This window comes from Pelodiscus sinensis, chromosome 2, assembly GCF_049634645.1.
Source record: "Pelodiscus sinensis isolate JC-2024 chromosome 2, ASM4963464v1, whole genome shotgun sequence".
NCBI lineage: Eukaryota > Metazoa > Chordata > Testudines > Trionychidae > Pelodiscus > Pelodiscus sinensis.
Genome location: NC_134712.1, coordinates 255,664,969 through 255,692,905, shown reverse-complemented (window position 1 = coordinate 255,692,905; position 27,937 = coordinate 255,664,969). Strand labels below are relative to the sequence as shown.

The 27,937-nt window shown below is 43.9% G+C and overlaps 1 protein-coding gene across 4 annotated transcripts in view; it reads left to right on the top strand.

Moving 5' to 3' along the window:
• Positions 1-27,937, top strand: part of SETD2 (SET domain containing 2, histone lysine methyltransferase) — a 135,672-nt gene that overhangs the window by 90,307 nt on the left and 17,428 nt on the right. For 3 of the 4 annotated variants that reach the window (XM_075922984.1, XM_075922982.1, XM_075922983.1), the window contains exons 15-19: positions 1,692-2,367; positions 6,150-6,284; positions 7,871-8,010; positions 12,833-12,944; positions 23,673-23,726. In XM_075922984.1, coding sequence (XP_075779099.1) covers positions 1,692-2,367; positions 6,150-6,284; positions 7,871-8,010; positions 12,833-12,944; positions 23,673-23,726 — 1,117 coding nt within the window. The remainder of the gene's footprint in view (positions 1-1,691; positions 2,368-6,149; positions 6,285-7,870; positions 8,011-12,832; positions 12,945-23,672; positions 23,727-27,937) is intronic. The other variant, XM_075922985.1, reaches the window with a different exon arrangement.

The window sequence follows — 27,937 nt, the reverse complement described above, 5'->3', positions numbered from 1 at the left end:
TTAAATAACATCTGCAAATTAAGATGGAGATTAGTATTCAGAAATAATTAACATTCCAGAAAGTCTCTGTGGTTGAATGTCTGAATGTCAATTGTTGAGTTATGCATACACAGTAGCCTTATTCTTGTGGCAGAAAGACTTGAATGTTTTTTACCCTTCCATAGGTCCAGATCAGTGAAAACATTTCCTTCCCTTTAATATCAGCCAAAACAGATACATTGATATTTCCATCATAGTCCCCTTTTCATATGCTTATACATTTTGAGAAATGTAATATTTACTATTGTCTTGTTGACCACTAGGAAAAGTTATGATGCAATAGATATTGTTTAGCTTATCAAGCACCACTTCTCTTGGGTTGCATTGACTGAACTTGAGAGCATAAATGCACATAAAATATGAGAGAACATACTTATTTGCGGTGGTCTGCAAAAATCCTTAAACACTCAGATAGGCCAGACCCATGATGCAGCTGTGAAGGACGTCTCCAGTGGGGATGTTAAAATCCTGTTTAATCAGTTAACCAGTTAAACGTTAGATTTAAATGGACTTCTGGGTGGGAGGCTGCTCCCGGGCACCAATTAACCGTTATACGGTAAGTATCACCCAGTAACTGGTTCACATCCCTAATCTCAGGGGGGAATGAATATTACAGGAGGGGGAGAGCAGCAACATGAGCTTCCTCAGTATTTTTAGATGCTACTAAGTGTCAGCCTCTTAATTCATAATTAAGACTTGCTGATGTCAACATAGGATAGTTGAGGAATTCAAAGGTTTAGGTTCCCATTGGAGACTTCTTTTGTTTGTATTATACTGCAACACAGCAGAGGTTACCCAGCTGTAGCCTGGACCACTGTTGGCTCACAAGATGCTAACTGATTGCAAGATTCTGGCTTCTTAATCTTCCAGTTGCTAAAAGTACATTTAAAAACAACTTTTTTCCTAATATTACTTTTCTGAAAGACTATTCCTGTAGTGACCCCAGAGATATTCTATTAGTGGGAAGAAAGAGTACTGAGTGACTATTAAGATATGGTCTGTGCTATGAAAATGATTGGGAGTGTGTCTCACCTGATAGCATGTTGCATTTCCCATATGTATAACAAAAGTTATGCTAACTTCTACTTATGCAAATACAGCTTGAAGAACCCCAGGAAAGCAGTGTGTAGGCGATAGCTGTCTGGTGGTCTGAATAAAAATATCCAGTGAAAGTTTAATCTGGTATGGTACTGAATGCCTTTGTTCGGGGTTCTTTCAGTAGTGTGGGGTTTGTTTGCCTCCAGCAAAAGATTAAGTTTCAGGATTAGATCTGCTTGTGATAATACAAACCAGATTTTCTGCATTATTTTAAACAGTCTTTTTACAAAAGTAAATGTTATATGTGCACATATATCCAAATATCTTGCACACACATGCAGAAGGATATGAGTCTGTGTATGAAATGGAGAAAAAGTCCAAACCCAGTGATTTTTCTTTTCTTTTGCACTCTATTTCAGACTATCGTTTCTTTAAAAAAAATTAAAATTCACTCTACAGCTAAGAAATGTGTCCAAAGGCTCAGTTTGGAGCCATAAATGTTCTGTTCTGGTTCCTCCTTCTCTCTCCTTTTGGTTTGTCAAAGTGCCTCTCAGTGTGCCACTATAATCTGCAAATCTCTGGGGCAGAAGTTACGAAGTGGTTTTCTTTTTTAGGTATGACACACCAGCTTCTTCGAAGAAGAAAGTGCGGCTCAAGGATCGCAACAAGCTGTCCACGGAAGAACGCAGGAAGCTCTTTGAACAAGAAGTAGCCCAGCGGGAGGCTCAGAAGCAACAGCAGCAACTACAGACTTTAGGGATGACTTCCCCACTTCAATACGATTCCATGGGCTACAGTGCTCCCCACCACAGCTTCATTGGCTATCCCCCTGGCTATCCCATGCAGGCTTATGTGGATCCCAGCAATCCCAATGCTGGGAAGGTGCTACTACCCACTCCAAGCCTGGATCCCATGTGCTCTCCTGCAGCTTATGAGCACCCCCAGACTTTGGTTGGGCACACAGTTGAACCAGCCCTGACTACTCCTCAGCCAGTACCAGTAGTACAACATGTAGCAACGACGATGGAGGTTTCTGTTTCTCAGTATGTAGCACAAAGTGACACCGTGGTCCATCAGGAGCCTAACGTAGCTGTCTTGCCAGTGCCTGCCCCAGGTCCAGTGCAGGGGCAGAGTTATGGAGTATGGGATTCCAATCAGCAGACTGTAACTGTGCAACAGCAGTACTCTCCGGCCCAGTCTCAGCCAACCATATATTACCCAGGACAGACGTGTCAGACGGTTTATGGTGTGACATCATCTTATTCTCAGACAGCTCCACCAATTGTACAGGTAACACTATAGTGGAAAACGCGTTATGAACCCTTCAAACACAGATGGTCAAGAAGCACCAGACACGGAAAGGTGTTAGATTGCTAGCTGGAAGACACATTTTTCTACAGTTAACCCTGACCAGATGCTAGAGTTAGAAGTCTGGAGCATTAGTGCAACTTAATCATGTGGACCAGATTTGTGGGGTCCAAATAAAACATACTCTTCTCTCAATTTAAGATTTTTTTTCTTTGTGTGTAGTGAAGTATCTCTTCCTCATTGGGACTGAGTGCTTAAAAAAATCTCTCTCCTGCTGCTATTCTGCATGTTTGACTGAAGCTGTAGTCAGTCACCCCTGAACAACTAAATAGACTAAGCTTTTTGATCCTATTATGGGTTAGAGCTTCTAATTTTAGGTGTCAACTGATAAACAGCCCCAGTATGTGCGCATAGACTCTCTGTGTCTCAAAAATGAGATTGCTTACTGGATGAAAACAAGAGGCTGGAAACGGTATTTGTATTTAAGGGCTTGTCTATACAGAGCAGTAATGTAGATTATGTGGATGTGATTTCAACAAATCTGAACATTTTAGAGCATTAATTGCTCCATGTAGACCTTGCTGGTTCTCACTAAAGATTCCCGAGTGTGCTTTAAAATTGTGAAGTTTGAAACGGTACTTTGTTAAAGCCCACTAAGGAATGTTACAAAGAGATTGCTAATTACAGTATATGCTACTGTAATTTTATACACACATACACCCCTAAGTATCTACACATCATGAATAATTACACATTGCACTATATGCTAAGAGACACTTGTCCAAGAATCAGATTTTTTTCATCTGCACAAAATTCAAAAAAATCCCCAAATGTGAAATTAATTCCCAGACTCTGAAGTCATAACTGTGTAAGGCATGTATTTCCAATCCTTCAATCATTTCAATCATTTTGCTAATTTATCAACATCCTTTTTTAGTTCCAAGTACTAGAATTCCAGTAGTGGCTGTACAGTGCCAAATACAGAGACAGTATAACATTTCTGCTTCAATGCAATAGGAGTAGAGGTCTTACATTGAGTGTAGGGTACTGGTCTTCAAGAGATCTTCAAGTCCTTTCCAGTCCTAGGATTCTGTGGTTCCCCAATTTATATATCTGTGGGTCACATTATCCTTGTGGTTTCAACCTGTGTATAATACTCTGTTTATTCAGAACAAGTTCGCTATTTCTTTTCAAAACAATTCATCATCTTAGATGACAAGTGCAGATTTCATCAAAAGCTGTAGTGGACAATATTTTCCAAAAGTGATTACTGGCAGGAGATGGAAGGATTTCAGAATAGTTGATTATTTCAGGTTGTTGGTATTTTTTAAATATTGAGTCGCGGGACATTTTTGTGTCTAATCACGCTTCGCTTGGTTACCAGTATTTCAGTCTTTTTACTGAGGAACTCTAGCCATGTTACATAGGGTCTTCTCAGTCTGCAAGTATGGATTGCACCCAGATCCTTTTCAATGATAAAGGAGGAGGTGAATAAGAAAGTTTTGTTTGCCCCTTTATAAAACACAAGAACCAAGATCACCCAATGAAATAGCAGGTTTAAAAAAACATAAAGATGTGCTTGTTTACACAATGAAGAGTGCACCTGTGGAACTCGTTGCTTGAGGATGTAGTGAAGGCCAAAAAGATGATCACTTCATAGGGGATAGGTCCATCAATGAATATTAGCCAACGTGCTCAGGGATGCACCTCCATGCTCCAGGTGTCCTTGCATCTCTGACTGCCAGAAGCTGGGATTGGGTGTTTGGGAATGAATCACTCAATTGCCCTGTTCTGTTTCTTCCCTTTGAAACATTGGCCCTCTCCACTATCAAAATCCTGGATATTGAGCTAGATAGTCTGTTAGCCATACTGGGTAGACGATTCCTGCGTTCAGTTGTCCCACTGAGAAGGTTCAGTGTCTGTGCAGTGGAAGAATGAAGTGTCATAGAATCATAGAATACTAGGACTGGAAGGGACCTCAAGAGATAGTCCAGACCCCTGCCCTCATGGATGTGTCATTCCTTTAAGTATCAATATTATACGTGGTATACCTAGATTTTAATAAAGCATTTGATACGGTCTCACGTGACCACCTTATCAATAAACTAGGGAAATACAACCTTAGATGGGGCTACTATAAGGTGGTTGAATAACTGTTCTCAGAGGGTAGTTGTTATTGATTCACAAGCATGCTGGAAGGGTGGGGTTCTGCAGGCGTCAGTCTTGGGACTAGTTCAGTTCAATATCTTCATCAGTGATTTAGATGATGGCATAGAAAGTACGATTATTAAATTTGCAGATACAACCCCTCCCAATTTGGTATCAAGTACTTTGGAGGATAGGGTCATAATTCAAAATGATCTGAACAGACTAGAGAAACGGTCTGAGGTAAACAGGATGAAGTTTAATGCAGAGTACTCCACTTAGGAAGAAACAATCAGTTTCACATACACAGAGTGGGAAGCGACTGACTGTCTAGGAAGAAGCACCGCAGAAAGGGATCTAGGGGTCATAGTGGACCACAAGCTAAATATAAGTCAACAGTGTGCCACTTTCAAAAAAAAGCAAACATGATTCTGGGAAGCCATAATAAGTCATTCTTCGCTCTACTCTGCACTGATTAGGCCTCAGTTGGAGTATTGTGTCCAGTTCTGGGCATACATTTCAAGAAAGATGTGGAGAAATTGGAGAAAGTCAGTCTAGAAAACTTGACCTATGAAGGAAAACTGAAAGAATTGTGTTTCTTTAGTTTAGAAAAGAGAAGCCTGAAAGGGGACATGGTAGCAGTTTTCAAGTAGCTAAAAAGGTGTTACATGGCGGCGGGGGAGGGAATTGTTCTCCTTAACATCTGGTGATGGGACAAGAAGCAATGGGCTTAAACCGCAGCAAGAGAGGTTGAGGTTGGACATTAGGAAAAACTTCCTGTCAGGATGGTTAAACACTGGAATAAATTGTCTAGGGAGGTTGTGGAATCTCCATCCCTGGAGATAAGAGCAGTTTGGATAGACAATCAGGGGTGATTTAGATGGTGCTTGGTCTTGCTGTGAGAGCAGGGGACTGGACCTGATGACCTCTTGAGGTCTCTTCCAGTTCTAGTGTTCTATGATTCTATGATATTCTGCTGGAAATGTGGCATTTGATAAGTTAGACATGTGGTATCTGAAGTGGTGCTGGCAGTGAGTTTTGCTCAACATCACGGATATTTTGTACTGGCGAGAGATCCAAGCCATCCCTTCCTTGGATACTACTTAATCTACAGTGATAGATACATGCTGTTCATGTATGCCTATTATGGCAGACACTGGTGTTTGTTTTCAACAAAATGGCTGCCACCAGTTAGCTGCTCAGAAATGCCATTGTAATTTAAAATCCATTGCAGGTTTTATTTATGATTTCTTTTTTGACCTAAGCATGTTGATAACTAACCATTTTTCTCAGCTTTTGTAGTTTTCTTCTAGTACTCGGGGAAATAACAGTTCTGAATGCCCAGAAATAGAATATTTTACATATTTAAAAAAGAACACTTAAATTTGATACATCTTTGTTCTTCAAAGGAAATTTGTGAAACATTTTGTGACATTAAAAAGGCATCAATACATATTCCTATTCCAGAATAGTTGTACCATACAGTCCATTCCCGTCTCCACTGCATGTTAAGATTAAATCCATTTCACCCTATTTCTTTATTCCACAGTTGATCACAGAAGTAACAAAGGATTTTCAATAAGGGAACTGATTTACCAGTCTCTCTCACTTTGTTTCAGGGTTATGCACAGCCAAGTCTTCAGTATATCCAAGGGCAGCAGATTTACACAGCTCATCCACAGGGAGTGGTGGTGCAGCCGACGACAGCAGTAACAACTATCGTAGCAGCTGGGCAGCCTCCGCCCATACAGCAGGTGGGGCCTGGAGCAATACAAACTGGCTTTGTAACATGCCAGCAATGCCTAGGATACAATTTTTGTCATGACCCATGAGAGAACATGGTTTGTGTGTCTTATTTGGTGTACCCTTTCCCTGTTTCCCCTTTTTTTTGGGGGGGGGGGGAGGGGAGGCGGGTAATATCCTGTCCATTTCTCCTAAATCATAACTAGAAAGTCAGTGGATTTACTATCAAAAGGGTTGTTAAAACCTAGAGTTGATTCCTTTGCAAACAGCATCCTTTCTCTTGCTCTGCTGCCTGGCATTGTGAATAGGGCTGACTGATTCCATATCCACCGTTTTTTGTCTCCTACCCGATAGCATTTGTACAGATAACTTATGAAAGTGCTATCTTAAAATGATATGCCCTTTCCTCCTCCCTCTCTCTGTGTGTGGCTTTGCTGTGAATGATTGCCAGGCTTGGTCCTCTATTTTGAGAATAGAAAATTACTTGTATTATGTTTGGTGATCTGGCCTCAATGCTGTTCTGTGTAAGGGAAATATGTCTGCCTCCCAAGCAGACTGCTGTCTTGCCACTGAATAGGAAAGGTGGTTATGTTCTCTAGTAGCCTTGTTTCCAGACTGGATTCAGTATACTAAGCCTTTATCATGTGTGAAAGCCTTTATCTTGGTGCTGTTCTAGTCAGCCACCTCACAGAATGGCATAGATTCCCCTGAGGCTATTGACTGCCTAAAATTATGTCTACACTACATACTTCTGCTGGCATAATTACATCACTTGGGATGTGATCCTTGGCCTACATAACTGACATGAGAAGCCCAGAGTGTAAACATAATTATATCAGCATATCTGTGCTTTTACCAGTATAGCTTGTTTCGCTCGTGTTTGTTGGTATAGCTGTGTCCACTCTAGGGCTGTGTCTACACTGGGCCACTTATTCCGGAAAAGCAGCCGCTTTTCTGGAATAACTTGAAAGCTGTCTACACTGGCCGCTTGCTTTTCCGGAAAAGCAATGACGATCTACTGTAAAATTGTCAGTGCTTTTCCGGAAAAACTATGCTGCTCCCGTTCGGGCAAAAGTCCTTTTCCGGAAAAACTATTCCGGAAAAGGGCCAGTGTAGACAGCACAGTAGTCTTTTCCGCAAAAAAGCCCCGATCACGAAAATGACGATCGGGGCTTTTTTCCGGAAAAGCGCGTCTACATTGGCCACGGACGCTTTTCCGGAAAAAGTGCTTTTCCGGAAAAGCATCCTGCCAATGTAGATGCGCTTTTTCCGGAAATACTTATAACAGAAAACTGTTCTGTTTTAAGCATTTCCGGAGAAGGGTGCCAGTGTAGACACAGCCTAGGAGTGCTTTGCTGGTATAGTAGGCCGGTTTTGCTATTCTTCTAAGACACACCTAGTGTAGATATGTTCTTAAACTCACTAAGCTAATCAGAAGCATCACATTGAAAGTGAAAGGTGGCCCATTGAACTACTGCTTTATGAATGGATTTGTAAAGTAACCATTACTTTCTTATACATACTTAGCTTTGTGTTTAAAACCTTTGCAATGTCATTCTTTGTTCATCTTTCTCTGCTGTTGTTGGGTTATTTTTAGCCAGAGCTGGTGGTGACCAACAATCTTTTGGATCTACCGCCACCATCTCCTCCCAAACCCAAAACCATTGTCCTCCCTCCCAACTGGAAAACGGCCAGAGATCCAGAGGGGAAGATCTATTATTACCATGTGATCACAAGGTAAATGCTCACTTACCTATTCAGTGCTAGTGTCCTCATTCGGGTATTAAAAATTATGCAGTGTTAGCAGTTTTCCAAACTTCGGTGCAATGTATTGTCCCGTCTCTGTAACGCCACACCAAACTGCTTCAGGAGGCAGTGCTAGCAATTCATTTAGCCATTTCCTTATGTGTCAGCACTGTTTCCTAATGAAATGTTTGGCAAATCCTTTTTCATTCATACAACTCCAATTTTAATTGGAAATAGTTTTCCTCTTAACTTAAAATATTGTGTAATGCGACTCTGCTCTGTTTAAACAGCTGTTGTATTCCCTCCTAGCAGTAGGTGAAGTGGTTCTTCAATACATGATAGATTTTTGTAAGCTTTTCCTGTCTATTTACCACACAGTAAAATATATACCACACCTTATGTAGTCCTTTAAAGTACTCAAAGCTTTAGAGATGAAATTCCATGTAAATGCAACATGTTGTTGGTTGTTAGGTATGTTTATAGGACTGCTGTGTTTCTAAGGTTGTTTTAGTTTCTTGGTATCTATTTTTATTTCCCCACTTTGTCAGCCTTCCCATCCTTAAAACTGTGGTCAGCATTAGAGTAGGTCAGATAAAATCATGTTATTTCTTTCCCCAACAAACTGTATTCATTTAGGTGTTTGACAACCTTATTTACTGTAGTTTCAACCAATTTGCCAGATACTGAAGTCAGGTTTACTGACTTGTAATTGCCCTGATGAGCTCTGGAGCCTAATTTTTTACCCCTTCACATAACACAAGAACTGTGGATCAACAAATGAAATTACTAGGCAGCAGGTTTAAAACAAATGAAGGCAGCACTGCTTCACACAATGCATAGTCATCCTGTGGAACTCCTTGCCAAGGGTTGTTGTGAAGGCCAAAAGTAGAACTGGGTTGGAAAAAGAATTAAGTAAGTTGATGGAGGACAGGTCCACCAATGGCTATTAGCCAATTTAGTTCAGGATACAACCTCATTATCTGGGTGTCCCTAAACCTCTGACTCTAGAAGCTGGGACTGAATGAAAAGGGATGAGTCATTCAATACATTTCTCTGTTTTGTTCGCTCCCAATGAAGCATCTGTCACAAGCCACTGTGAAAAGACATGATACTGAGCTAGATTGACCGTTCATCGGACTCCGTTTGGCCATTCTTATGTTCTTCTTATGCTTTATGGTCATTAAGGTTTTTTTAGGGTTAATTTAAGTCAGAAAAAGAACTGAATTCCTATCCAAACCTCCTTATTTGAAGGAAATTGGACTGTTATAGATGTTTGTTTGTGCTATCCCTATTTGCACTAGTGCTTAGAAGTCCCTTGTAATACCAATGTAAGGAGCATTTCAGAAAACCAGGCAATAGGGAGACCTTTACTGATTGCTTAACAGTGATTAATATTCTGTGTTTTTGGAGTCTGCTCATAAAAGGAATGACATGGAATTCAGCCTTCAGCTGTTGACATTGATAGACTTAGGCAATGAATCCTCCATCAGTTGCTTTGGAAACTGCTGACTGAACATAATTAGACTTAAGCTCATAGCAGTCTTACCCCCCTGGAAATGTTTTGTAAGCACGTTTTGCAACTAGCAGCTTTCTAAGGCTGATACAGTAGAGTCAAATTGCATGATTACTCATTTTCTCCATCTCTTACTTATCAGCTCATTTTCCCCATGGGGCAGATATTAGTTTAATGTTACCGCTTGTGTAGTGATGGAATAAAATCCAGCTGCCCATCATTAAAGTAGCATTTAAAAATAGCGTCTTAGGTTTGCAGAAGGACATGCAGAACATTTTAACAAGCATATTTAGTTTTTCCCCACAGTTCTCTCTCAGACTTTAAAGTCAGAAGGGGCTATTGTGATCATATTTGACCTTCACACACCCACTCCTGTAATAGACCCCTCCCCTCTGGCTGAGTTACTGAGGTCCTCAAATCAAGATTTAAATGCTTTGAGTTACAGAGAATCCACATTTGCTCTCCTCCCTGACCCACACCCCCAAAATACGTTTGTTTGGATTGTGGCGATTTTGGATACTTCCACTGATGAATCCAAACCAGATGGTCCCTTTCATCCGGGTTTCAGATTTTGTCCATAGAGTACAGACAGATACAAGTCAGGCCTTGTTTAGAAATCAGAAGTTAGCGATGGAAAAGTCTTATAGCAATCAGTTATTTAGTCTATCTGCCAGAGCCCAGTATAGAATAATTTTCCCTGTTGTCCTCTTCAGGACTTTGCTTAGCCTAACTTCAGATTATTCCAATGATGGGATGGATGTTTCAGAACTTCTCCTGGGAGACCATACTCTAGTCAAATAAACAGCATTTTAAAGAGATCTTTCCTGATAGCCTAAATTTTCCATTGTGTCTTTTCATCCCATTACTTGTTCTTACCCCACCTTGTATCACACTAAACAATTTCTCTCCCTTGTTGATGGATATGCTCTTTAATCTGGCAGTTATATCTCACTTGTTATCATTTAGCCAAGCTTTTCCATATTACATTAATTATTCTTCATCAATCAATCAACCTCTCCAGTGGGTATGTCAACATGTAAACTAGGCTTATCCGTTAATCCTATCAATGGCACGCAATCCTCCCCCCTTCCCCCCACTGCCTCTGTATCATAAGTAGCAAAGTGGGGAGAGGAGGGAGCCAGTGCCCGTGTGGAGCCAGCTTTTAAGCCAGCTCCCCATAAGCACTGGATCTGCAGAGCTGCCTCCCCCCCCCCATCCTGCAGACAGAAAGAGGCAGCAGCCCAAAGGGCGAGTGCGGGGGAGGTGGGAGCCGGTACGCATGGGAAGCCGGCTTTTAAACTGGCTCTCCATGCATGCCGACTCCACAGAGCCACCTGCCTCTTCCCTCCCCCATCCTCTGTCAGAGGCAGCAGTGGGTGGGGGACAGGGGAGGCTGCTCCATTGGATAGCAGAGCAGACTCTGTTCATGGGGCGCTCACCCCCGCACCTCCTGACAGAGGGGCTGCTGTATGAGGCAGCAGCATGGAGCAGCAGGTGGGAGCTGGTCTGCTCAGGGAGCTGGCCCCACTCCGGGGGAGGGGGACTATTGAATAATTGTGTAACTGCAAAGTTTTAGTGCTGTTACATGATTACTCAATCAGTGTAACATCCCTACTCTCCAATACTTTGTTCATTCTTGTTGCACTTATGAAACCTTCCTTGTTTGTCTGCATCTTTCCAATAATGAAACGCCTAGACCTGAATATTTGATTCCAGGTGTGGTCTGCCCTCATTTCTGTAAAAAGAGACTCCTATACACAAGCTCTGTGACATGTCTCTGTACAGACAAAGCCAACCACACTATTTCTGTGTATTAGCACATTGCTTTGCAAAGTTGTGTTGTTTCATAAACCTTTTAAACTTCTCTTACTGTATCATTCCCTGTCTTCACTGGCATTCATTGCTACCCTATTTGGTGGTATCTGTGAATGCCATCATTGTGCTATTAGTGTCATCCCTTCTTCCAGGTCAATGACTAAGGCTATGTCTAGACTGCAAGCCTCTTTCGAAAGAGAGCGTCTAGACTGCACGTTGAACTTTCGAAAAAGCGGCTTGCTTTTTCGAAAGAAAGCATCCAGTGACTCTGGATGCTCTCTTTCGAAGAAGCCCTATTTACATTGAAGAACGCCTTCTTTCGAAAGAGGAACTTTCGAAAGAAGGCGTTCTTCCTCGTGAAATGAGGTTTACCGCCATCGAAAGAAAAGCCGCGTTCTTTCGATTTAATTTCGAAAGAATGCGGCTTGAGTCTGGACGCAGGGGAAGTTTTTTCGGAAAAAGGCTACTTTTCCCGAAAAAACCCCTGAGTCTGGACACAGCCTAAGAGTAGATCTGCCCGCTAATCCAGTTCATAGATGCCCCAGCATGAATTCATTGCTGTGTATTGTTGACTTACTTATAGTACTTTCAGTGCATTTGACACTGTTCATATCCCTGTCAATTCTATTTTGTCAGTTGCCTCTATATAAAACCAAGGGACGCCCACATCTTCAATACTGTGTACAGATGTGGTTGCCTCTTCTCAAAAAAGATACCTTGGCATTGGGAAAGGCTCAGAAAAGGGGTTTGGAACAGGTCCTGTAGGAAGAGAGATTGAAAAGACTTAGACTTTTCAGCTTAAAAAAGAGGAGACTAAGGGGGATATGATAGAGATCTATATAATCATGTCTGGTGTGGAAAAAAATGAATAAGGAAAAGTTATTTACTTATTCCCACAATATAAGAACTAGGGGTCACCAAATGAAATTCATAGGCAGCAGGTTTAAAACACACAAAAGGAAGTTTTTCTTCACTCAGCGCACAGTCAACCTGTGGAACTCATTGCCAGAGGATATGGTGAAGACTAGGATTTTAAGAGGGTTCAAAAAAGAGCTAGGTAGATTCATGGAGGTTAGGTCCAGCAATGGCTATTGGCCAGGATGGGTAGGAATGGTGTTCCTGGCCTCTGTTTCTCTGGAAATCGGTGACAGGGGAGGGATCCCGTGAGGATTACCTGTTCTGTTCCCTCCCTCTGGGGCATCTGGTTTTGGCTACTGTCAGCAGACCGGATACTGGGTTAGATGGACCTTTGGTCTGACCCAATATGGCTGTTCTTATGTTCTTACGTAATTCAGAATGTTCTTTTCTAGGAAGGTTTTGTAAGGCACTGTTTGTGTGATCAAAGTGGAGAGTCCTGTCCATTACCATTTATTTGCAAGAAGGTAATCAGGGCTGGCTTCCAAGTACAGAGGCGATGAAGGTAACTTCATTGATGTGCTTCCATTACTCCAAGATATGAATGAAACCATTCCCTTCTTTTTCTAGGCAAACCCAGTGGGATCCTCCTACTTGGGACAGTCCCGGGGATGATGCCAGCCTTGAACATGAAGCTGAGATGGATCTCGGGACCCCAACGTACGATGAAAACCCAATGAAAGTAAGTGTGTGATCCACAGATGAAACCTCTCATCCTTCACGGCTTTTTAAAATGGAGAGTGGTAAATTACGTCGTTCTGAGTATGAACCGAAGATAGAGGTGTTCTTTTAAATGTAGATCGAAGAGCTCAGATTATTGGTCTGGCCAGATTCTTCTCAAAACTTTATTAACCATCCCACAAGATTTTTCTTGGCCCTTTAATGTAGGAGAACTAATATATATTCTTACTGGAGAGTCTTGGCCCTGTCTAGCTCTTGAGAACCCTAGCACCACCAATTCTGTCCCATAGCTGCTGAATAAGTTTCTCTTCATTATCTGGAATGCCTCTTGCTTGGAGGTAGGACTCTGTCAGACATGATCGCTTGTTTGTTAGAAGTCTTCATAATGTTCCAGCTTCCCCTCTCCAAATAAAAAAAACAACCCATATTGGGTTATTATTGACCCTGATGCTAGGTCTTTTACCAAGTCAGAGTCATGGGTACAGTGTTTGAGTTGGGCTGAGCAAAGAGCTCTCTTGTGCAAAGAGCTCTCTTGTCTTATTGGTCTAGAAAGAATTAGAGATGTCATACTTTTAATGCTGGGCTTTCATTACCTAGTGTGGAACCCTGTTTCTGGCATTGGGAGGCACTGCACTTCGGGAGAGGAAAGCTTAGTGTCTTTCAAGTGCTTGCACATGTCCGTTCCATATTAGATGTGAGCGCTTCTTAAGTACAGTCACCAGAAATGTTTTCCTTAAGGGTACCTGTCAAATTGGGTTTGGCTTTAGCAACTCCTGGTACCACAGGCTCATGGTGCCAGTATAAAGGGGCTAGCGAACCCTGAGCCCATCAATTTCTTCTTCCCGCCAAAGAGGGGGGGATGCATACTGCAAGCTCTGTGCTGGGAGCTGCTGGAGCTCCAAATCATGGAGGTCAAACATGCCAAGATACCCAGCTTCCCACGGAAGCCTGAGAGGGGACAGAGTTACTGGAAGCTTCGCAAGCGGATGTCCCAAAAGAGGTCCAGGTTCATTCGCCTCTTTGGAGCTATGAGGATACTTGAAGTAGACAAATGAGTGTCGCTGATCTCTTATCCCACGCTGTGTCTAGGTAGCACAGATCTTCTGAAAGCAGTCTTGCTTTAGGATCAACTCCTCCTTTAGTGCAGTTGACTGGCAGTCTTTACACAAGAGTGGGGTGAACAAGAGAGATTGTATCGCCTCATTGCAGGTGCAGTACCGACAATCCTATTCCCATGTGTCTCCAGGCTGTGCAAATTAAAAAAAGTGGCCATTCAATGAAGGGAACCAGGCATAATAAATTATACATTTTCTTTTGTCACTAGTTGTTTGTTTTTCATTTGGACAGTAAATAGTTCCTGTACATAGTTTAGTTGAAGATTCTGCCTTCGTAGTGAATTTTCATCCGCCCCTCTGCTTCTCACATGCCTCTTGCCTGAAGTACTTGGGTGAGGGGGTCACATCTGGAATCGAGCCTCATATGATGAAGAATGGGGAGGCCAGATGGGAGCTCCTGTTGAGGAAAGAAGTATTCAGATGCTCTTCAGAGCCGTGATGATCAGACTGAATACTTCAGCATCAGAGAGGATTGCTGCTCTGACTGTCAGAGACAGCACTGTTCTCTGGTGCGGAGGGAGAAACCTAAGAAGCAGCTGACTGAGAGGGGGTGTTTCCCCAACTCCGCAAAAGGCCAAGCCTGTGGAGTGCAGTGCAGCGTGGCTAGTGTTGGGCACTGCCCCGTTCCCGCTCCTCAGGCAGTACTGTTGATTCCGTCCTGTATGCACGCTCCATTGAATCCAGTGCTAGAACAGCCAATTGCAGAGAGACAACACAGCTCCAACATGATTGTAGCTCAGTCAACCATGGAGGTGCTTGCAGCAACCCGAGGCTTGTTGGTGCTGTTGATTTTCTCCCCCTTTAGGGGCTCCGTTTTCAGGACTACTCAGCACTCAGAAGCTCTTTGAAAACCCAACAAACTGATCAACTTTCATCTTTCTCCCCCTCTCACAATCCTGAAAAGTCCCAGCCCAACCTCCTGTTCAGATTATTTCCTTCCTCTACCTAGTGTTGCTGGTCTTCCCCCGCTAGCTGTCTGGCTAGCTCCCATGGTCATGCATTACTAGTTACTCCTTGCCAGATGTCCGTACAGAACTCAAGTCACAAGCCCACAGATAATACATTAAAAGCACAAGGTGACGTTCACTGCTAGTTTCTTTGCTTATATTACCGGAACACCCAAAGACATCCAGGATCAGCCCTGGTTCTAGGCACCATACAAAAAGAGAGATGATGTTCCTGCAATGGGGAGCTCTGCTCGAAGTAGGAGTAGCCTTGTCCCACTTCAGTTCTGCAATGAGACACTTTCCTCAGCCTTGTGTACAAAAAGCCCTTGAAAACGTAGTTTCTAGGTGATACCACCTGGGAAGGAACCAGTCTCCCATGGGTTAATAAAATCCATGCGTTGCTTTTCTCCAAGTATTTTAGCTTTCAGCATTCTATGATAATTACTTCATTTACAAATGTTTACTCCCTTGGGGGGGGAAAACACCACCACAAAAATAACGAGAACTTGGTATGCAGTGGCTCAGCAGTGGAGCAGTTAGTTTGACAAATCGTCAAAGGAATCCATCAGGCCATATATCTATTTTGCTGTTGGTTCTGTATCCTATTGGCTGCATTTGGCTTCCATTGGATTTCATGGAATATCAAGACATTCTTGGCATAAGCAGCCATCATGTTGCTTAAAATAGATGAGATGCACATCCTGTCGTTACTGATGCTTCTTTGCATGTATATATAGAAAGGCCATTGAGTACATTTTCAATGCAACATGCAGTGAGTTTCCAGTGTGACTTAGCTACCTCCTTACGCCACTCCATTTTCACACCATCTCCCTTTAAAATAGTTAGTGAGATTGACAAAAGGATTACATATTCTATACATTAATTTCCTTTATGAATGCTCTTGATTTTTGAAAGTGAAAGAAATTCAAAATTATGCTCTTTCACCAACCTGTTACAAAGTTGCATTTAACTCAGCCAGGAGAAAGTAAGTCTGGTCAGCTTGTCTTTTGTGTGTAATCTGCTTCTGGTCAATTTCGTTTTCTTGTTTATCTGTACTATTCCAGTCCTGCTGTGTAGGTTGCCAGCAAACAACACAAGGAAACAGTTGCATGCAAACCAAAAGCAAACTTTCCATCTAAACTTAAAAGGATGTTAATAAAGACCAGGGATGTCAACGTGTAGTCTGTGTGTCAGGCAGCAGGGTGGAGGTGAAGTGAGCCAGTGCCCGTGAAGAACTGGCTTTAAGCAGGTTCCTCAGGAGCACTGGATTGTCCTTACCCTCCCCCTCCCCACACACACACCCATGCGCGCTGCTGCCTCTGATAGAGAGGCAGCAGCGCAGAGGGTGAGGGGGCAGGCAGGAGCCAATACACGTGGGGAGCCAGCTTTTGGCTCTGTGTGCACCAGTTCATGGACAGGCAGGAGCTGGTGCTGCAGTTCCCCCCAGCACCAGCTTTGTGATGCTGCCTGCTTCCCCCCCCCCCCCGCTGCCTTTATCAGGGAGGCTGCTATGAAGAGGCTGGTCTGGCAGCAGCCCATGTCTGTGGACTTTCAGAGCTCCCCTGTCCACAGCGGGCCCAGGCTAACCACGGACAAAGGCTGCTTCACAGAAGCACTGTAGAGTTGGTGCTGGGGGGAGCCGACTTTTTTAAGTTTCTCTGACTTCCGATTTTTTTGTGCATTTGGCAAAAGTTTGTGAATTGTCAGTTTCACTGTTGCACATGCATAATCTGATTTTTTTTTCTGTTAGTGTGGGCCTTTCATGCATCCACAGGAGTAAACTCTCCCCCAAAAAAGCAATCCCCCAACCTTTTAAAAAAAAAATAGCACAATGTGTTTGTAAAGCCACAAAAACCTGATCGGCACACTCCGATAACCTGAAACTGCTATTAATTTGCATTGTGAAATTGACTAGGTTTCAGGTTGTGTTTTAATGAAACTTTCAACATTTTATGCACTGAGATCACCAAATTAGACTCTTTCCTACTGTGCAGGACTTTGCTATAAAATTAAAGACTTTGTAGCATGTTTCAGCTTACTCTGCTTCAGTCTCTCACTGACGTCAAGGTGCATAATAAGTGCTGAGCTAGGGGGCTTATCATTATTCTACATGTACCTTTATGAAAGGCTGCAGTTATAAAAGATGGTGTACATTTTAGTTTATGAACTTACAATCTACACATTTTTCATTCGTTGTAATAGCGTTGCTAATACTGATTTCAGTTTAAACGAATCGGGTCTGATGCTTGTTTCATAGAAAATTAGGTTTGCCAGTGTACATGAGAGAGCACAGAAGAGTGATACAACTGCTGATGGATTTAATCACCTACTTTTCGTAAATTAATCAAAATTAAATCAAACTGTTTGTTGTCTTAGTAGATTCTGTTTAGTCATGATTATTAGACATAATGGGAGGAAACCTTCTAGAGTTCATTCATTTCATTGTCAGAGTTAGAATTCACTTCAGTATATTTAAAACCCTTACGCATCTAGTGCAAAACAGGCAATATCTGTCACCCGTCTAAAACGTGACATTGCACTCTCCTAAGGAACTGAATGTTGTAATTGCAAGGATGTAAATTTCACAAGTGCTGGCAAATGGGCGCTGTGCATTTGGTATAGTATTTATATAGGCAACTACTTACCCTTCCTCTCCCAGGACTTTTGAGGCGTGCCATGAAGTTCATTTTTAGTACCCATTTAGTTGTAGGTATGTGAAATCTGAGAGAGACCTTGCATGGGGCTGTGGGATCCAGTGTCATCAATATATACTGATGACACTCAGCGCAACATCTCCTGTCATTGGACCCAGACAGATGTTCCCTTGCTCTGTATCTGACAGATATGGAGTTGGGTGCTCAGTGTGGAGAAGACCAAAGCGATACTCGTTGCCAGAGGGAAGCATTCTGAGCATCTGGAAAGGTCTGACTGCTCCTTCAGTTGAAGGAATGTGCATCCTTATAAAGGTAGCTAGAGTTCTTAAACGCTTACTTGAGCCGTCTATATACTCTTGAGTATTGGCCAGAAAAACCTGTTTACAGCTAGCTAAGTCAGGTAAGTCAATTGCTCTCAGGTGTGAAACTTGTTGCAGTCAAATACTCCTTGGATCTTTGCCACATACTGTCTTGGCTAACCTTAACCCACATTCCATTTTATGGCAATGTACAGTTTAGTCACTAGCAAGTGTTTGCTTTTTTTCCCTTTACAGACATGCCTTCTTGTCTGTACTAGACTTTCCTTTTACAGGCTTCCCTTTTTGTGGTGTGTTTGCAAATACTCAAACTGAATTCTGTCTGGCTGTTTCTTAGGTGGCAGGTTGTCCCCATTCATTAACAGGTTTTCAGAAGTAGACACGTTCCTGCTTCCTCTAGTTTTGTACCTTTTAGGTTGGGAACTAGGCTCAAATTTCAGAAACCATTCAGGCTCTTCCTAACCTAGAAATCAAACCACGAATAGTCTAGTAACAATGCCAAACTTGACAGTCTCTACAGGCAAGAATTAATGGACACAAATCAGAAATCCGAAAAGGCAACACACACAAGCTTGTTGGGAGAACACTTTAACCTGCCAGGGCACTCATTAATGGATCTCCAAGTTACCAGGTGCTTTCAGGGCAATTCCACAAACCAAATACACAGGGAAGGGTTGGAGCTTAAGAATTAAACTTGTAAATGAAGTTATCAGAATGGAATTAATAGGGATATCTGGCTATCTTCCACATCCTAATGACTTAACCCACCAACCATACAATGGAGGTGCTAATTGTTCTTATCAGCCTCTTGTAACTACTTGAACAATCTATTCCCTCTTTTTTTTTTTTCTTCCCCTCCCTTCCCCCCCCCGCTTCCTTATTTATTCTTGGATCTGGACTTTTAATACTCAGTCATCTGAAGAAGCGGGTTGTGCCCACGAAAGCTCATGATACCATCTACATGTTTTGTTAGTCTTTAAGGTGCTACTAGACTATTTGTTGTTTAAGTTTTTCCAGTTACAGACTAACTCGGCTACCCCTTGAAGCTAGAAATCAAAGCACTTCCTGCTGAGGAGTAGTATTACTCCAGTCCTGGGGCTGATTAGCCTGTGACATGACATCACTGCCATATGTCATATGGCAAATATGAGGAAGCACGATTCTGGAATACTGGCAGTAATGTATGCGGTGTTGATGACAGATGGTCTTCAGCAATGGTTTTTTTCTCCTCTTTGATTCTTTTGGCCCAGATTATACCTCTACTCTTGGTGGTTAATAAACCCAGAGCCCCGAAAGGTGGATGAAGCAAACTTCTGCGTAACTTACATATTAATTTAAGTGCTTTCTCCTTGGGTGAGCAGTGCAGTAGATGCATCAAAGCATGGTTATTTCATTACCTCAATTCATCTTTCAAAAGGATTTTGAAGTCTACTGTGTTGCTTCCACCTCCTTTATTTTAAGAAGTGGGGATCACGGGTGGATTTCATTTCTATTTTAAAAGATGAATCTCAGGCAAGTAGCAGTGTTAAAACACCTAACTTTTTTATATTATAAATAATAAAATCTTAGGTATGTTAAGTCTGGGTTTAATATACAACCCCTTTATTGCCAGCCTCTATATTAATATATTTTATGGTTTATGCGTCTAGAAGGCGGAAAACAGGCGTAGGATTCCCCTTTTGAATTTCTTGATGTATTTGACACTCCCAATTCCTCCCTTTCAGTTGACCATGTTGACCTGCTCTCTACCTGGCATGCTAGTCTCATTTCAGCCCCTCTTCATTTACTATCCTGACCACCTTTCTGCTACTGTTTCCTGCTCTGGGATTCCTGATCACCGTCGTCTTTGCCTCTCTTGATCCTCGGGACCAGCTAGTGCTGTTAGCTCCACAGCATTTTCGTTTAACATATCACCCACTGATCCAAGATTAAGGAATTGAATATGGTCAGAGTACGCCTTTTTAATTGTTAATATTGCGTATTACTGATGGATTGTGCAGCCTGGTGTGAGCATGCACACCATTTTCCTTCTAGGCAGGAGGAATCCAGTCAAGGAACAGCCTGTGATACAGTTTTTACTACATCTCTGATTCTCTTCTTTTGTTTACTACAACATCCTTCTCTCTAGCCTTTGACTAAGGCAGTCTTGCTCTGCTAATATCCATTCCGCACGCTGCTGCAAAAACCATTTTCCTAGCCCACTGCTTTGACCATGTCACCTCTGGCTCCCACTTTTCTGTAGTATCAAATATAAGCTGCTTGTCTTAACTTCCAAGGTCATCCACAGCCTATCATTTCTCATTCAGTATTGAAAGATTAACTCCCCCTCTGATAGCCCCATGGTGCTAGCTTCCATTGCCATCTTGTTACTTTTTTCAATCACGCACCTTTGTGCTTTCTCCTCTGCTGCCCCTCACTTTTGGGAGAAGTTCCTGCAAAGCGAGCGCCATCCTCCTCAGAACTCTCCTTTGTCATGAAGCCTATCAAAAAAGTGACAATAATTAGGCTGCTGGCATGCAGAGACCACTACCTATTATCCTGACCAATATTGTCTCCTTTCCTTGTACTCCCATGTTGATCTGCTTGAATCTATCCGCTGTTTGTCTTTTATGTAGATTGTAAGCTCCTCGAGACAGGGACTGTCTGTCTTCTGTTTGTACAGCACCTCGCACAGTGGAGCCTTGATGCAGGTCTAGGGTTCCTAGGCGCTAGGGCAATACAAATAAATACTAAGCAAGTTTCTATATTAAAAGAAAAATGCACTGACATTAAAAATAATGAAGTTAAAATTAATTGTACATCTTGCAGCTTGAGATTTCTTTCTGATTTGATTCTGTTTGATGAGCACTGAGTTCAATCCACTCTGCATGTTCCAAAGCCAGCTGCAATTAACCAAGATGATGAAGTTTTAAATTATCATTTTGGTATGTCAAGCCTGGGACCTGTGCAGCAAGTCCCTTCACCCTCTGAGGACTGGGGATTAATGTTTGTAGCTTGCAGCAAAGAGAGGGAGCCACTGGGTGGCGCAATATTAGTCTGTAGGTGTGAAACAAAACACAAGTGGCTTGTGCTGATTCTCATTTCCTGGCAACAGGATGGTAGGTTCAAGTATATTTTGGTCCATACATAATCATTTAAAATTGTCATCTATAAAATATAACTTGCAGTATAACTACCACCTTATCAAAAATTTAAAAACTGCTTTGCTACGTGCACTGCTGCAAAATACTCCTTGTTCCAGTTGCACTGGGTCAGAGCCATGTCGTGTTCAGTGCTGTCTCAACAGAGTGAAAACATGATCAAATTTAACAGAAGACAAGAAATGGGTGAAACCAACAACAAGGAAGAGTTGGGGGGAAGAGCACTGAGAGTTCACTTAAGGCCTTCTGTACACAGCTAAAATATTTCATATTGATTAAAACGATTGTCGGGTTGGGTTCTCCTTTGTGATTAAACCACTTGTCAGTGTTTAATAATTCCCCCTAATGTGCTCAATTGAACAAGAGACTCTTTTCCTCCTTGCCTCAGTCTTCATTTCCGAAGAGGGCCGGTGCTAAGAATAGCTGCGGCATGTCTTTCCAAAATGCCAGTCAATTCTAGCTCTCACAAGCAGAGCAGCTGGTTTACACCTTGTGCAGAAAAGGCTCATGCTGGAGGCATGAGAATCCGAGATCCCACTGCAGGAAGCTCTGAGAAGTTTTCAGCTATGCATCTTTATTTTCAGTGGTTTAAACAAACAAAACACTGTTCTGCGCTGCATGTTCCTCCTCCTCCCCCCTTCTTTTCTGTGCTACAGATTAAATCTGTAACCACGTAGGATTGTTTAGTGTTGAATTTGGTTTGTGTCCACATGCAATATGACTAATACTTCGTCAGTATCCCAGCAGATGTTTCATTCCGTAGGTGGGTGCATATTTGTCTACCTGATTGGTTCTGCGTGCTATGCTTTGAAGTGCACCCGGAATCCACTAATTGTATCTGGGCAGTGGGTCTGGCCAGTCATCCTTCCTCCTAGTTCTTCCTACAGTAAGACACTGTAAAATGTATTTCCCTGATTCTGGTGCATGTGTCTCCAAGTCCAGACCCTGTCCTCTCATGAGTCTGTGAGACAGCAAGTGCAGATACTGTGCTGCAGTGCAAACACAGGAAGCTTGCATTAGATACACAGACCAGGTTAACACATTTATGTTGTGATCAAAGCAAAACTGGGCATCTTATTTCACCTTGGATTCTTCAAACACCTCTGACTCAGTATAGGTATTTCTTCCATCTCCACCACCAACTATTTCGTGATTTAGGTCACGTCTACACTGGGGATACCTGTCTTGGACTAGTTATCCCAGTGCAAATTCTCCAATAAAGACACGCTGAAATGGTGGGTATATGACATTGCATTGGTTTAGAGCAAGGGTAAGTTACACCCGTGTAAGCCTTGATTTGGCAGTCATGTGGCACATCTAAACGTTTATGCTGGATAGCAACAACAATGTGAATATCCCAGTGACACACCCTTTGTCATGAAAACTTGCCAGTACTGATTAGCGCTTTCCTGGCCTTCAGTCTTTCAGCTCTGCTGCTTCCCTTCTCCACTATGTTGTCTCAATACCACCTCCCATTTCCTGCTCTCACCTGTTACCTCAAACAAAAAACAGGACTATGTAGCACTTTAAAGACTAACAAGACGGTTTATTAGGTGATGAGCTTTTGTGGGCCAGACCCACTATTTGATCTGAGGAAGTGGATCTGGCCCACGAAAGCTCATCACCTAATAAACCATCTTGTTTAATCTTTAAAGCGCTACATAGTCCTGTTTTTTGTTTCAGCTACACCAGACTAACATGGCTACATTTCTATCACTATTATCTCAACTCTTCCTAAGCAAGCCAAACAGAAATATCAACTTCTGCTGGTCACCCATCCATTTAAAATCACCCACACAGGAAATGCGAGCCATGGGCAAAAGTAGCCAGGAGAACTTTGCACTGAAACTTACACCATCTTCCATTCCTGTTAGCGCCATTATCTTTGTGGCTGTCGCTGTTCTGTTAATGATTAAATTTGGGTTGTAAAAAGTGGAAGGAGGGACTGTTATCTCTTTGAAACATGGGCGCTGGATAAATAACCACATACTGCGGTATACCCATAAACAGCAGGGTCTCTCATCTGTTCCTAGCCTCATGATATCTGAGCCCCTTCCCAGTCACTGAAACTAGAGAATACATCAAGGGGGATAGATTGCTTCCTTCTCACTAGACGGTTGCTGAAAGTGTGCAAGCTTTTCTTTCGCCTTTGTCCTTTGCTGTTGTAGCTGCTGCCGACGAGGGAAGGTTCGGTTGTAAGTTGGTGGCACATTTAGTTCTGTGGGCATAAGATCTGTGGACTTTCTTGTCTCCTCCTGAAGGGAGGTCTAGAGTCTTTGGCCAGCTGCTAAGAAAGTTCTGTCTTCCCCCTTTCACACTCCCTCCCCCCATATAACTCCTAGCTCATTGCGGTCAGAGTAAATACTATAGTGCCCAAAATCTTCATGTGTGGGCTCTTGAACTTACATACCCATGTTGTTAAAAACTCACCCCAACTCTGTGCTCCAGAATATCTCCTCGGTAACAGGCCACGGCCTTCCAATGAGTTTTGTGTATAGAATCTGAACCAAGATGTTTTTAGAAAAAAAATCCCCCCACCTTTCTTTTTCCCCCCAGGATCCATTAGTGTGTCAAGATGGAAGCATAGAGGGTACACCAAATGCTTATAAGGTATTGCTTGCTTTTTCTGTCTATTAACGTACACATACGTGCATGTGCTTGTATGTATGCCTTTTCTGCATCACACGAAGGGGGTCTGCCAAAGGCAACAACTGTGGTGTCTCTTCATGCTGGCAAGGATAAGGAGGATAGACAAGACATAGGCTGGTCTTGTGGTTAACAAGGACGGGGAGCAAAGGAGTTCTGGGTTGTATTTATAATAGTGACTTTGGCCAAGCCACTTAGCTTTAGTGCGTGTTTCCCCGTATATAAAAAGGGATTATCACCCACCTCCCGGGGGGAACGGGGGTGGTCTGAATTCATTGATGTTAGAGAATTGCCGTGAGAACTTTGCATGGAAGGCATGGTAGAAATGTGAAGCATTGTCTGATGCGTTTCTGGGTCCGGTGGCTTTACACCCCTTTCCTTTCTGTTTTCTCCAAACCTGATTCAGTGAATGCTCCTTTCATCCCTGTTGCTTTGAGGAGCTGTTGATGTTCTAGTACTACGTATATTGATCAGACAAATACATTTAAACTCCGCTAATGTTTTCTGCCCTGTGTCCAGACCACTGAAGACAAGACACTCGTTTTCAGAGCGCTAAGGGATTAAACACATCTTAGTGCAGGGGTGGGCAAAAGGGCCTCCATGGGCCGGATCCAGCCTGCAGCGGCCCTGCTGCTCCCCTGCCCACAGGCCAGTTTGAGTCTGGGGGAGGGGGAGTGCCTGAAACCTTCACTGCCCTGCCCTGCCCTGCCAGGAGCGCGGGGCACTTTGAAGCACCACATGCTGCTCGCAGGGCAGGGGGGAGAGCGGAGGGGGCTTTGCGTGCCCCCAGGCCAATCAGGGCCTGGGGGCAGGGGAGCTGCGTGACGCTTCCTTCACCCTGCCCCGGCCCTGTGAGGAGCCCGTGGCACTTCAGAGTGCCACAGGTTCCTCGCAGGGTGGGAGGAGGCTTCATGTGCTCCCCTGTCTCGAGGCCCTGTGGGGGGAGCGTGCAGAGTTTCTTCCAGAGCATGGGTGCCTAGTGGGAAGGGGGGGGCAAAGGGGCTCGGCCACCCCCAGATGGATCATGGTCTGGGAGTGGGATAGCCCCGCCCATTCCTGTTTAGGGTGGCTCGAGGGCACTTCAGAAATGTTTGAAGTGGCCTCAGGACAAAAATTATTTCCCGCCCCGTCTTAGAGAAAAGACAAAGGTGGCAAAAGGTTTTTCTTAAGAGTTGATAATCAGAGCGGGCATAGTTGGCTGTGAGTGGACCATATCGTGGGAGCCCTTGGAATGGAGGATACCAGATCTGGTTTAACATGCCATTCGAGGAACCTTCTCTGGGAGCTTTATTCCTTGTGTGTTGTACTTCATAGTGCCCCCCCCCCCCCCCCCGCCCCCATAAAGTCATTAAAATAGCCAGCCCTGGGTCAAAAATAGACTGAGCTGGAAGTATGCAGAAATGCACTGTGCAGGCTGGCCATAGACATGGAAGGGTTTTCTTCCGTTAGCCAGAGCACTCTCATATCACTTTCCATAAATGGAAAACGCTCTTGGCAACCGTGAGCATTCAAAGATCATGAGCCAGCCTCCCCCCCCCCCCCCCCCGTGTCCTCCAAAAATTTCAGTGCCTTAAGTGAGATTTTAAAAAAATATTCTTCTGGGTTCACTTTGTGTCACCCTGTCTGAGCCCTAGGGGGTCACTCAGGTCACATTTCCAGGTTTTCTGCACAATCGTAAGGGCTGAAGACTTTTTAAACATGCAAACGGAGGTTCTCCGGTAACGATGTGACTCCAGGGGCTGGGTTGTTAAAAACACCAAATATTGTGAGATTTCCCATAAAACTGCAACAATGGGAAGCAGCAGGGCCTGCAAAGCATGTGAGAAATGTATATTCACACAGATTTTGAGCAAACTCGTGTGTGCAGTTTGTAGCGCATTATTTATTCTCTTGTTTATATACAATTGCATTTCTCCCATTCAAGGACATGTCAGCATGTCTAGGAAAAATAGACAATTTTAGGAAGGTTGTACAGTAAACTTCCAATAATCCGGCACCTTTAGGACCCAGGGGTGCCAGATTATCAGATATGTCGGACTTTCGGAAGGGGGGAGACTGAGGGGTCTGCGGTGGGTGGATGCCACCCCAGACTCCTCATAGCCCCACCTTCCGATAGTCCAGCTCTGCCCCAGGCGTCCCTGATTCAGCCGCTGCTGGTCAGTTTCAGCAGCGGCTGAATCAGGGACGCCTGCAGCAGAGCAGTTGGAGTGCTGCTTGGTTGGTCCGGTAGCACCGACCCTTGGCGCGGTGAGACTAATCCGGCAGCACCCCAGGTGCTCTTGGGGTCGCCTGGGGCAGAGCAGCTGGGGTGCTGCCGGGTTGGTCCCACAGCACCGCTCCTCGGCACTACTGGACCAACCCGGCAGCACCCCAGCTTCTCTGCCCCAGGTGTCCCCAAGTCAGCTGCTGCTGATACTGACCAGCGGCTGACTCCAGGAAGCCCGAGGCAGAGCAGCTCTGCCTCAGGCTTCCTGGAGTCAGCCACTGGTCAGTAGCAGCAGTGGCTGAATCGGGGACAGCTGGGGTGCTGCTGGTTTGGTCCTGCAGCCCCAAGGAGCAGCGCTACGGGTCCTACCTGGAGTCAGCCGCTGGTCAGTAGCAGCAGCGGCTGAATCGAGGAAGCTGGGGGCCGAGCAGCTCCAATGGTCCCGCTGCCCGGAGCACTTCCAGGTTCCTGATGGTGCCGGACCATCAGGAGTGCTGGACCATCAGAGTTTTACTGTATAAGGCGTATGATTTGGGGGGGCATGGTGGCGGTGTGAAGGCTAGGAGAAGCTACTGTGAAAGATTAAATGCATAGTTTCGTTTACAATTTTCTAACCTTATACTAGAGGTTCTCAACTATTTTTGCACCGCAACAGAATGGCCGAAGATTTGTTCTGGTGTCCCCTGTATCCCTTAGTCCTTCATGGCTGCAAAGGAACACAGAGAAGCTGCTCCGGGGCCGGCTGAGGGTGCTGGTAGCAGAGGCAGTGTCTCAGATCTCAAGAGCAATGTTCGGAGGAGGCAGGAAAAGAGCTGGTCCTTCCCTGGGCTCGCTTTAGGCCTTAGTGGCAATGTCATTATGTGCTCTCACTTGGTGGGGTGGGAGGCACGACTGGGCTGTGCTCTAGCTTTTAGAGAAGATAGCTCAGTTTTTACTCTGGACTCGTCTTTCCAAGACAACATGCCCATTCCAAAACGCTCTGTCCAAAGAGAAGCAATGGTTTAAGATCACTGCTCGCTCACAGGGTGGGTCGCAACGTCGTCTCAAGAGGCATCTCTGAATAAATCTAATATCCCTGTGACACATGCATTTTTTTGAATGCACGTCCTACACAGGGGCTGTTAACCACTTCGTTGTTGTCAGCCATTTGACTCCATTTTTCTGAAGAGTTCCAGTTGACCGTTCTAGGGTGTGATTCAGGAGTGCTGGGTTCAATTGCCCGCTCTGCCGCTTACCTGTGTCTTCGCCTCTGTGCCTCTTTCCTTAGGGTAACATGGGGTTGATCGTACTTGTGCTCTTTTGTGCAGCCTTTTGAGCTCTCTGGGAAAAAGCGCCATCAAAGAGCTAAGTGATGTGTCTCAAACCTTACACACTTCGTGGGACAGGGATCTACATCCAATCTCCCGTGTGCACACTTTAGAATCTCTGGGCCTCCGAGCATGTCTAGGCAGCGTGCAGCTGCTGGACTGTTGAACGTGTCGGGACATTCCGACATTCCGTTGCTTTCAGCGGGATGCTAACGGATGACAGCTGCACAAGTTGCAGTGCAGGGAGCCAGCATCAAAGTGGGTACCATTGGCATTGTGATTTAATGTCCTGTAATGGGTTTACTGTACTAGTGACTAATGTGCTAATGCAGCCATGTACTTAGGACAGAATAAATGTTTCTCTCTTACTGAAGAAGGGAAAAAAAGTTAACTTAGATGCTGCACTTGTGTGTATGTGTGTGCTGTAGAAATGTAAAATATGCACACTATTTCACTGTCATACATGGCATGTATGCAGGTGTGTTGTGAGTAAGACACGAGAAGTCACTCTTCCGATCTACTCTGCGCTGGTTAGGCCTCAACTGGAGTATTGTGCCCAGAACTGGACACCGCATTTCAAGAAAGATGTGCAGAAATTGGAGAGGGTCCAGAGAAGAGCAACGAGAATGATGAAAGGTCTAGAGAACATGACCTATGAGGGA